Source organism: Helicoverpa armigera, chromosome 2 (assembly GCF_030705265.1).
Source record: "Helicoverpa armigera isolate CAAS_96S chromosome 2, ASM3070526v1, whole genome shotgun sequence".
NCBI classification, from domain to species: domain Eukaryota; kingdom Metazoa; phylum Arthropoda; class Insecta; order Lepidoptera; family Noctuidae; genus Helicoverpa; species Helicoverpa armigera.
In genome coordinates this window covers 12,752,304-12,764,208 of record NC_087121.1, presented here as the reverse complement: position 1 = coordinate 12,764,208, position 11,905 = coordinate 12,752,304, and the positions used below count along the sequence as shown (strand labels likewise).

Genomic DNA, 11,905 nt, shown 5'->3' with positions numbered 1-11,905 from the left:
ATTCGAGTTTTCGTTTTGGATATCATAGTATGAGCAGACTTGTCGTTTAGTAGTTGCGTATCGCAAGGCTCATCTCGTATAATACAAACTGAGGATTTAAAAGCGTAATCAGACTTGTTCATATGCTCCGGCGCTCCGAACGCCATCTTATAGTTTAATTTAAAGCTACTGAAATATGGGTCACTGTATGAGATACCCTGGACTGTTATGGCGTTAATCGTTAAAGGAATGCAGTAGTTAGGCGTTTCGCCAATCATTTGGTTTTGTTGGACACTATCAACAAATTCTACATTATAAATATTTAAATCTACCATTTTTACACTAGCTTCATGACTTTCATTCTTCTCGACTCGCTTAAAAGCACCAAAATTATTTGTGTTCACCACCAACATCGAGGTGGAGTAATTACATTGCATTGGTTCGGTAACAGTATTAATATTGGAGTAACAATTATCCTTAATTAGATGTCGAACACATAATATTACAGAAACATTAGACATCAGACAATTATTATAAATAGAATAATTTTCTACAGTTTTCACCTAACATTATACTTATTTTCACAGATAGCATATTGTTTCAATTATAGACTAAGTAACAATGGTTCGTAGTGATGCAGTCAATAAAGCAGGTAGCAGTGTTTAGTGCCTCTATGGCAGAGGACAAGGTGAGATCACCGCTGGAAGCTGCTGCGGACTCGCCTCCTAGCCCCGATTGGCCCAGCCCTATAAAGTACACAACATGGTATCAGCGTACAGCTAACTTGTACCTTAGACAAGTCATTATGCATTGAAGGAACAAGCAAAACTGTTGGTTTACAAGCTAAATATTCTACTATAAGGAGTTTGATTCAAAAGCAAGTCACAACTAATTAGCATCCCATTTCAGTTGCTGCATAGAAAACAAAGGCTAATTAGAAACATTCCAATTCTCTTGGTAAAAATTCTTTTGCATCACTGACTAAATTGACCTACTATATATTTTTTATTTTTAAATGATTTACAAAACATACAATCTACAAGCTATTTGATCTTGTCCAAATATGTTCCATGATTATTATAATACTAGGTGAAAATTATATTTCCTGACTAGCCCAGATGAAAAATATATTTCATGTGTAATACACAATGTACACATGAAATCCATACAATTTTATCAAGTTGTGGTAGTGGTAAGTCTTATTTTTCTGTTCTACCCTGATATTTTGATTGCTATATTTTATCATGTCTCATTTGTACTAGCTAGTGCAATGTGGAATTAGCAAAATATACAGTTTGGAGCACATAGATAAGCTTACCTTTTAGGACGGACGAGAGGCTGAGCTGTATATCACAGATAATGCGGGCTCGGCAGATCCTTCAGAGCAGCTTTGCAGTCAGCTCGTAACGTTTCAGATTATCTGTGGGACAAAGAATCCATACTTCACATATCTAATTGGCCCAGCTATAAGCATAAACAATCAATAAAAATCAATACGTGGGTCATAACAATAAGTACATAATTATTTTGAGGTTATCTCAAGGATTAAAAAAGAAAGATCAAGTGGATCATCGCATAAAGATACATAACATAGGTAGATACAGTAGACGCATTTGTAGGAAGAGCAAAACCAAATTCAACATTACTTAGACTGGCTAGGCGAAAATACGATAAAGGCAATCGTTAAAGATCAAAAATCATGATGGTGTTTCACAATACGCCATTCCAAAATGTATAGGTACGTTGAAATACGACGCAAGTACTTACGGTCGCACCGAAATTATTGAGAATAAAACGTTAAAGTATCACGATTCCCATTTCAATTTTCACATTCCTATAAAAACCAATATTCTTTTCTTATATTATATACTTATATATTTGTGTGTTTCGGCCTTGAGACTCGACGACTCGATGTTGAATATCTACAGTCGTATACATGTATCTACTATCTATGCTATATCATCCACGGTACCTATCTATATCTAGAGTGAAAGTTAGCACGACCCATATCATACGAATAATGCTAATATTTTTGTAACAAATTAGTACTCCACATTCACAAACACTTGATTGACATGAATATTACAAAACTTCCTCAAAAATCACACTATAATCAAGCAAAAATACAAAAAACCTTACGTGACACGACCGAGCACAACGGTGTTATATTACTAGAAGGAATGAGACAGAAAATTAAACATGTCGCTGACATCCCGTTTGTTGGAGGGAGAACAAACATACGCCTGAGAAAGCGATGCCATAAATGCTCAGACCGATCAACGACGACATAAAGAACTATTTCTAAAAACTTGCTTCTATTGGAACTTACCTCTGTTTTGTAATATTGTTGGCACATAACTTAAAGATTTATACAAAATCACAATCCCAAACCCCCGAGAACACGGCTTCGACGGCTGGATGGAATGATTTCGTCGTCGGGGTTCGCACGAAGAGCTACAAACCCTACCAATGCAAGATGGTTGCAAGCGCGGTTGGGCAGACTCAGAATTGCTGTTTTTTAACTTGGTAGGGTAATAGCAATTTACTATACATACGTATAGCACTCACTATACAGAAGGTATTATCTATAGTATCTATCTATAAATATGTACCTATAATAATACCGTACGAATACATACCTATTTTTATACTGTAGTGTATAACTACCTATAGCAGATACATTCAATTTACTGTAGGATGCTGTATTGGACTGGATGATAGGCAAAATCAGTTCATAACTAGAAGTCGGAGTAGGTACCTACAAATTATTGCTTTGAGATTTCATCTCGAAATTAATTCTATCAAAACAACAGGGGTATGTTAACATTTTTGCTATAACTCACCTACCTACTTATTCCTAGCTCGCGATACCGAAATAGGACACGTTCTATTGAAACTTGTGAAGCATTCAACATCTTGTTTGATTAATTTGCTGTAGGTTAGTAGGAAGAGCTTACCAAACCGTAAAAATTAAATTGTATTGACAAAAATATGTATTACCTAATTTAATTGATGGGTGAAGTTATTAATGCTTGCCATAAAATGTAGTAGTATAGAATAAACGCCAACAGCCGTAAAAAAAAGCAATTTCTGATTTTTATACCGATAATAACATAATTATATGCATTTTAAATTAGTTATTATCGGTATCAATCCCTTTAATAAGTTAATTAATATGCTCATAAATCTATTCCTTTCTTAAGATATTTTTATAACTACAACACCGCGCTCGCGCTGGATGCACGCCTGTTAGTGTTGTGCTATTTCCGGTGTAAGTAAGTGAGAAAGATGGATGGAAGGTATAGTTGGGAATTTTATATGTCATGAAAAATGTATAATTTTTGACTGTTGTTTACCTAAGTTGACATTTATTTTAATTTGATTAAAGCGGAAAATATAAAAAATACTTTACATGGAACCACCAATTGCTTTACGAGAACGAACACAGCACAATGTCCGGGCGTGTCACTTCATCAGCTGTGTTTTTAAACGGTTTATTTTGTATAACTAGTAATATTGCGGAATTTAATTGATTTATTAGGTTGCACTTTAGATAGATAAGCGTAATGTTAGTGATATTATTGTTCAGGGTAATAATGATGCCGTGTTTGATTTGATGTCTCCGTTTAACTCATAAAGTCCATTCAATTCAAATATTAATCTAAAAATAATTATTATGTTACATTTAATTTTAGTTTTATACAAATAACTATAACTTTTTGGCCCAGACCTTTAGCGTAACTTTTTTTCTGCGCAGATCCCGATCGACCCACAGTAGTGGTCGAGTATACTCCCTCTTTCAACATAACAAAAATAATCGAAATAAATTAATTGTTGCTGGCAACTGGCAATTTCATTCCAGTCTGTCAAAAGTGTCATGTATTTGTATTTATGTCATAAGTTTTGATTTGTCGTGTTATCTTTTGTGTTTGGCCGTTATCGTCAATTTTCTTTATTATCGATAAATGTTAATACATCGATTGGGGAAAATTCGTCCATTGCTGTGTCAGATATCCGGCAGCGATGTCGTGTGAATTTAGAGAATTATGCCTCGTCGCTTCTGGGGTCTAAGAAGGTTGATAAGAATGCCTTTAACGGAGGCTGGGGACCAATATTCAGTATGGGTGAGTGTTCGAAATACAAATTCAAGTCGTTAAGCATTGTAAAAGCTGTAGCAGTGTTTAACATATGTTTTGGCAGTAAATTAATTATTTCTAAACTATTGCTAAAGTTCATAATCTTTTGTTCTTTGTATTGTTTACGATAGCAACTGTTGTTTCTCCCACTCCGCTTCGAAACAGCTGTCATCATTGCAGCCTCGGTCTCTGTTATAAAATTGAATTCTATGCTAAAGAGAAACACTTCATTTGTAATAAACATTTAGTAACTCTGACATTAAATAGTCATTTGAAAATCAAATGTTAATGCTTTTAATCTCATTATTATTCATATGATTAAATTAAGTAGAATCCTTCCCTAAGATACCCTCAAATCAATTCATCTTATTTTACATGCCCTCGCCAGGTGGGTTTAATTTACGTTTTCAACCTGATTGTTGGGACGGGGGCACTAACGCTTCCGGCTGCGTTTGCCCGTGCTGGATGGGGTCTCAGCACCATATCATTGATGTTCTTGGCGTTCATGAGCTTCCTCAACGCTACCTATGTCATAGAGACGATGGCCTGCGCTAACGCTGTGTTCAAGTGGAAGAGACTGCAAACTATTAAGAGGGAAAGTGTAAGTATAGGCAAAGTTCATATTTGAACCGCTAGACTAGTCTAGATCATGTGGTAGGTATAAGTTATTTGTATGGAGTTTGATTCATTATTGTGACTGTAATATACTTTAATCAGTAAATAATTCACAAAGCAAGTTACACTGTACATATTATCAAAGTTTACAATACCACAATGCAAAGGCAATTATTTCAGTATTGTTACATGACCCATTTAACTAAAACCATCCCAGAAAAAAAAACTGAAAGCAAAGACTTCTTTAAATTTCATGCATTCTAGACAGTTTCCCCATATTTATGTATGTTTTCAAATTCCAGATACAAGACCATGATTCGGATGAAGATCCATCAACATCTCAAAACAATCACGGTGACTTAGAAGAGCCTCTGGTCTGCGGTGACAACATCCCTTCTCGCTACTACAGTTTAGACCGACGAGTGGAACTGGGGGAAATGGCGAACTTGTTCTTTAACAAGATCGGTAGAACAACCTTCTATTGTTCTCTGTGCATATATTTGTATGGAGACCTATCTATCTACTCAGCAGCGGTTGCTAAGTCTATCATGGACGTGGTGTGGTAAGCATCTTATTACATTATTTATTGTGGTGTGTTTATATTTGTAATTTTGTCTTAGAAAATCAGAAATGCTCTTGCCTTTTTGTTTATTTCTTAATTTTTTGGGTTTTAAAGACACCATGCCTGTTCATACTGACACAAGTAATTGACCGTCTTACCACAAAAACTTTTAAACGTCAGTTTAACACTTGTCTAAAAAAATGTAAGATTATGATGTTGAAATAAGGTCCATTTTACAGCCACACTTTTTTTAGACAAGTGTTTGACACATATTTAAGTTTTTGTATTAAGACCATAATTTTTTTGCAATTATAAAATTAAGGGGCTCTCAAATAGTGAACTGGTTGGAGAAAAATCATTCATTATTGGGAAGCTAAATTATCCCTGAGTTGTCGGGAAGAATGACAGAAGTTCCCCTTGGACATAGTTGAAACCGCAGGCAAAACTAGTTTATATTTAGAATGTGATTATCACAGTTGAAATAATGGAACAATAATAAAGAAAGTTCAAACTGCATTGTTATGCATTGATTGAGGCTAGATGATTATCAGCGAATAAAATCTGAATTCAAGGCACGAAAAATCAAGCGTTTATAGAGCGTAATCAAATGACGTCGCTCCTTTTAATGGCATTTAGCTCGCTTTTCATTAATGCTTTAAATCTGAATATGTATGATTATTCCATTCTTATTCGCTGCTGTATTCACCAGAGTTAGCATCGTACTAAAAATTAAAACCAGTATTTATATATTGACATAGCTGTTTAAGTAAACTTGACAAGAATTACGATTTACATAATCCTAAATATTTAGTCAAGTGTTTTAATATATTCGTCGTTTGAAATAATGTTCCTCGTTACACGACAGTAATTATTATAATTTATAGTTGTCGTGTCAAATTGCTGGAGAGATAAGTTAGAGGAATGTGTCCATGCGCGGCAGCTGTAAATATAAATAGCAATGATTTATTCATCGAACGACCGACAATAATAAACATGTGTAATTGCCCGACATTCATTTATCAACCACAGTTAAAATATGTATTGATTTTTTTTAGCGGGAATGTGGTTAGCGTGTAATGAATCTTGTCTTGTTCAGCATTTATTATCGTCCCACTTCTGGGTACAGGCCTCCTCTCACAAAAAAGGAATGAGCGTTAATTACCACGCTTGCTCAATGCGGGTTGGATTTGAGATAAACAATAATAGAGTGCAACTTAACATTATACATTGTCTCATGTTTTAACAAACACCGACACTGTTGCTGTTGGTCATAGGTAACCAAGGACGCTATAGTCAAACCCTGGTCTGGGTATTATAATATGAGGCCTGAGTGCAGTATCCATAACACTGGCTACAAACTATTCGATAGCTTACCATGGGCCTTACAGAACTTGTGTAAAAAGTTGAGCGTGGGCCATTTCGCGTGCTTGTAACGCACATTTTTTTCCTACGTTGTTCTTTCGTTTTTCTCTTTTACCATGTTTTTTAGATTTTTGGATGTACCTTTGCTGGTCTGTTTTGTTTCCTAAATGCGTCACAAATAACCGCGACTAAATGCTTTGATTTAAAGTTGCCCTATATGATAATTGTTCTTTGCCAACAGTACCCCAATCCCCCCGAACATGACGGACTCCAAAGTCTGGGATGAGCTGCCTTGCTTCAACATATCCTCCACGGACCGCACTGGCTATACCCGGTTCGACACGTACCGGGTGGCCTTGCTGACGTTCGTGGCAGCTATGGGCCCCTTCGTCTTCTTCAATGTGCAGAAGACCAAGTATTTGCAGTTGTTCACTTCTGGCATGCGGTGGTTGGGTGAGTATTTTGTATGTTTTTGTACGATAACAGAATGCTACAGCTTGCTGTGTTCTTAGTTGTATCAAGAAAGATTTTCGCTGTTAGAATTATGATCTATTTTTCTGAGTCGTGACACCCGGTTTTAAAAAGTGCATTTGTTAATTATGTCCTTCTTTCGCGTTCATTGTTTTATTCATACAGGCCGGCCGGATTACAATGCAATTTGAATAATAAAGTGATAGGCAAATTCGAGTCAATTGTCTACCTAACTACGTTATGTAACGCAGTTGAAAAAAGATACAATAAAGGTTATTATTTGCTCGCAAATCGTGTTATTTACATTTCATGTTAGCGTAGCAACATGTGGACCATTTATCGTTTCAATAACCTGCGCTATCATGTTGTATTCATAAATATTACATCTGTTATCGGGCGCAGCACGTTAGTTAAATAAAAATATTGATTACTTTAACAATTAGGCCTAACGCACGTGTTTGGTACATAACAGCGGAACAAAATAGTATAATATGTAGTTTGATTGGTAAATTGCATCTCCCTTCTAAACTGAATAGGACATGTGCAACGGCAGACCGTTTATGTATGAGCGACAATTGACACTGTATGACTTATAGCGAGTGTATGCTCGACTCTTCAAATTGAAATAGCATTTGATAGTGGAATGCTTTTAGCATGTATTCCTTGCTTGCTGTGTCCCGCGGTTTAGGGAATTTATTCACACAACCGGTGACAATCGTATAGTTTCAGATTATTCATATAGTTTCTTATAATTAGATATAATGCTATTTGAATAGGTTGAGCAAATTTGAACAAACAATCAAATGTATAGTGCTAATTTATATGTATTCCTGGCCTAAAAGGATTCTAGTAGGATTTCTACCCATCATCAGATTAAAAAAATAATCTTACGCGTTCCGGACTCGCTAGAGATAATATTATGTGTTCTAGTTATCCATATCAAATCAGACTGATAGCATAACATAGTTTTAGCATTATTGCACCAGATATGTATCAGTAGACGGTATTTCCATATGTAAGCACCTATGTACTTACATAGTATATCGTTTACTGAAGGATAACTCAATTAGTCACTGCTGTTATTTATATTCTATAACACAAGGGAACAAAATAAGACTTTTTTTTTGTTGCATGAAATTTTATGACTTTTGTTTACTAATTCGAGGTCGCTGATTTCAAATCTACCCACATTTTTTTTCTAACAGCTTTAGTTTTTGAGATACAGCTATTGACCGTATTTTCGAACTAGTTACACTTAAATTTCATAAAACAGAGCATTTTATTCAAAAATTATATAATCTTTACTATTTCTATGTTGCAAAATAATTGTAAAAATGATGCTAACCATTTCTGTAATATTTGTGGTGAATATACATTTAAAGATTGTAGACTAAGCGTGTCGGAGTTCTTGAAACGGGTGTACTTTGAGTTCTTTGGATTTTCTTTGGACACCTGCTACAGGTACCTACCTACTGGGTGTCTAAAATGGTATGTAAAACACGCGTCGAGTCTTTAAGGTTATGGAAAAATAAGAAAAGACCCCATTTCAAGTAACAAACACCGATGATCTGGCGAGAACCCTCGAATCATTAGGTAGTTTTTCTGCGTGGTTGATATGAACGGTATTAACAAAAAAAATGGTCCAAATGGATTTACCCTAACTTGTTATCTACTACTTTACCTTAATAAAGGTGCTACCACCTTTGCACATCAAACTTGGGCTCATGAAACAATTTGTAAAAGCTCTGAACAAAAATGCTCAATACATATCTAAAAAGTCCCATAATTTGAGTATAGAGAAACTAAAAGCCGGAATTTCTGATGGTCCACAAATAAGGTGGTTGATGTAAGTGTAAGTTTCGTAATTAGGTACATGACCGATATCGAAAAAAATGCCTGAAAGGAATTCGTTTGGATTGCACAAAAATGTATATCAAACAAAAAGGATGAAAGCTTATTCAAATCACTTTAAACAGATGTTGTCGGCTTGGTTCTAATATGAGCATCAAGGTATACTTCCTCCTTAGCCATTTCGACCATTTCTCTGAAAATCTATGTGATCTTAGTGAAGAACAAGGTGAACGGTTCCATCAAGATATTCGGACTATAGAAAAGCGGTCCCAGGGTCATTGGAATGCCAACATGATGGCGAACTACTGTTGCAGCATTAAAGACAGCCCTAGTGAACCGAATCAAGCTAGAAAATCTTATAAAAGAAAGTTTTTTCATGCTTAATTGTCTTCTTCTGCTTCTGCTGCTTTTTGTTAATAAAATTGTGTTTTTCTTGAAAATCACGTTTTGTTGATATCTCAAAAACTAAAGCTGACACAGAAATTCTGACTTCAGATCTTCAATTAGCAGCCCAAAAATATACAATATTAGTCGTAATATTTCATGCAACAAAAATCTTGTTCCCTTGTGTAATACAATAATAATACTGCAAACCTAAATTAAGTACATATGAACTTCAATTCGGGAATACTGATTCATTGAAATCTAATCTAATCAATGCGATGACACAAAATCATAACATATTTATTTCACATACCACATCATGCATGAAATTTGATTCTTTAGCTTTAAATGTATGGCCAAAGTGTAAGGCCTCGAAATATATAAAATCAGTACCAGATTAATACCTGTCTGAGAGAAGAAGATTGACTCTCCGCCACTTTTATGTACACCACAATAAGGCACTAAATTCCTAATGTTAAATCACGTTATTTGTTCCAGCGTTCACGATAATGATCTCAATGGCGATTCACCTGCTAGTGGGTCGTGGTGCACAGGGCCACCCGCCGGCCTTCGACGTGACGGGCTTGCCCACGCTGTTCGGCGCATGCGTCTACTCCTTCATGTGCCATCACTCGCTCCCAGGCCTCATCGCCCCCATCAGGGGCAAATCACGCCTAGGCCTCCATCTCTTCTTCGACTACGCCATCATAGCGATGTTCTACCTCCTCCTAGCTTTCACCGGAGCCTTCGCCTTCGCGCACCTCAACGACCTATACACCCTTAACTTCATCCCCGCAGATAACGACAACATATTCCTAGAAGTCGTAGAATATTTCCTCGCCTTGTTCCCAGTGTTCACTCTCTCTACCAGTTTCCCTATCATTGCTATAACTTTGAGAAACAATTTACAAAGCTTGTTCTTAGATACAACGAGATTGGAATCGTATAATTTCATTTTAAGGAAAGTTCTGTTTCCTATAATCACGGTTGTTCCCCCAGTATTGCTGACGTATTTCTTAGAGGATATAAGTATATTAATAGAGTTTACGGGTTCGTACGCTGGGACGGGTATCCAGTACTTCATACCGACATTCTTGGTAGTGTCCGCGCGGCGCCACTGTACGAACCTGTTAGGGTTAGGCGTAGTGAATAAGTATAAAAGTCCATTTTCACACGTTGCGTGGGCTATATTTGTCCTGCTATGGTCATTTATGTGCATTATTCTAGTTTCAGTAAACATATTTGAGAAGAATTTATGACATTAATGCGTTAGGATCTATGTTAAGAAATCTGTTTACGTATCTATATCAAGTGTTTTATGTAAAATCCAGTGAGGTATCAATAATTTTACAACTTTTTAATTATTAGGATTTTGAACCATATTTTCCCTCAATAAATTATTCAAAATTAAAACGACAATATGCAATGTGTTCATATCTCTTCCCTACTGTGTGTGTCAGTAATCGAGTTTTCATTAGTAATTTTTCACAAGTATTGCCGACAGCACAGTCTTGTGTATTTTTTAATCAATATTACTATTTGGAACAATTGATGCATGGACACTAATTTTTTATTCATAAAATAAGTAAAATTAAAAAAAAAAACTATGCTTAACGTGCGCTGGCGCTCAAAAGTGCATTTAATATTAATAATCAATTAGGTATGTAATGTCAATTTTATTTAAATGTTCTAATACAAATAAATGTTTATCAAATAATCATTAAGTAATTGAAATATTATCAATATAATAAAATACGTGTAATAAATGGATGTTATAGCTAATATCTTGTCAGTCCGTCAATTCAAATTGCAAAGAAAACAAAAATTAAAATATCTAAAGTGCTATCAATTATGTCATATTGCGTATATAGCGTAAGCCTGAAATGTTTTACCCTTGCTATTATGTAGATAATAACATTCTAATATACTAGATACTTAACTAATAGTGTATTCGTAATGAAATGTTACCTTATTCCCAAAGACGAAGTCAATTTCGTTCCTCTGTAAATAGGTATATTACTTACAAAATATATTTTTAAACACTTATTTAAGAATGCTTTTATGATTCTATTAAAATAAGAATAAATAAATAAATGCACAAGTATGAAGCTAATAACTATAATGAGGCTTTATGTTTATCTATTATTATTTCGCTTTGGCTATTCACTGGTTATGTTATAATATAATTAATAATACATTATAATTTATTAAGTATTTTTTGCCTATTTAATATGCTGTGGTGTATTATTGTGATTCCTGATAAAAATAATTATGGAGTAACTACATGACAAATGTGCGGGCATGAAAATTATTGGTGTTCCTTTTTTATTGTATACTTAAGAGTGCGTCCACATCTGGCGAATGCGCCGCGAATGCGCAGCACGCGAGCCGATCGCGAGCTGTCCGCGAGCTGCGCGCGTGCAGTCACTGCAATAGTTCGGTGCGCCTCTTTAGCGCAACTCACGCAAGGCTCGTATAGAGCGCGCGAGCGGCGCGCGATCTGCGCGCAATCAGTTCTCGCCCTTACAGTTCCGTATATTGGCTC

At 35.5% G+C, this 11,905-nt stretch overlaps 1 protein-coding gene across 1 annotated transcript; it reads left to right on the top strand.

Moving 5' to 3' along the window:
* The first annotated feature begins 3,864 nt into the window (after positions 1-3,864).
* LOC110378612 (transmembrane protein 104 homolog) lies at positions 3,865-10,861 on the top strand. Its single transcript, XM_021337951.3, has 5 exons — positions 3,865-4,103; positions 4,504-4,716; positions 5,033-5,292; positions 6,896-7,107; positions 9,859-10,861. Exons 1-5 carry the CDS (start codon positions 4,026-4,028, stop codon positions 10,617-10,619), a joined length of 1,524 nt encoding a protein of 507 aa, XP_021193626.3. The 5' UTR covers positions 3,865-4,025; the 3' UTR covers positions 10,620-10,861.
* The last annotated feature ends 1,044 nt before the right edge of the window (positions 10,862-11,905 follow it).

What these genes read in the sequence shown, in the direction of transcription:
- LOC110378612 (XM_021337951.3), top strand. Translation starts at nt 4,026, where the DNA reads ATGCCTCGTCGCTTCTGGGGTCTAAGAAGGTTGATAAGAATGCCTTTA. An exon ending in GGGACCAATATTCAGTATGG is followed by an intron (nt 4,104 to 4,503) that starts GTGAGTGTTCGA and finishes TGCCCTCGCCAG; the next exon opens with GTGGGTTTAATTTACGTTTT. An exon ending in AAACTATTAAGAGGGAAAGT is followed by an intron (nt 4,717 to 5,032) that starts GTAAGTATAGGC and finishes TTCAAATTCCAG; the next exon opens with ATACAAGACCATGATTCGGA.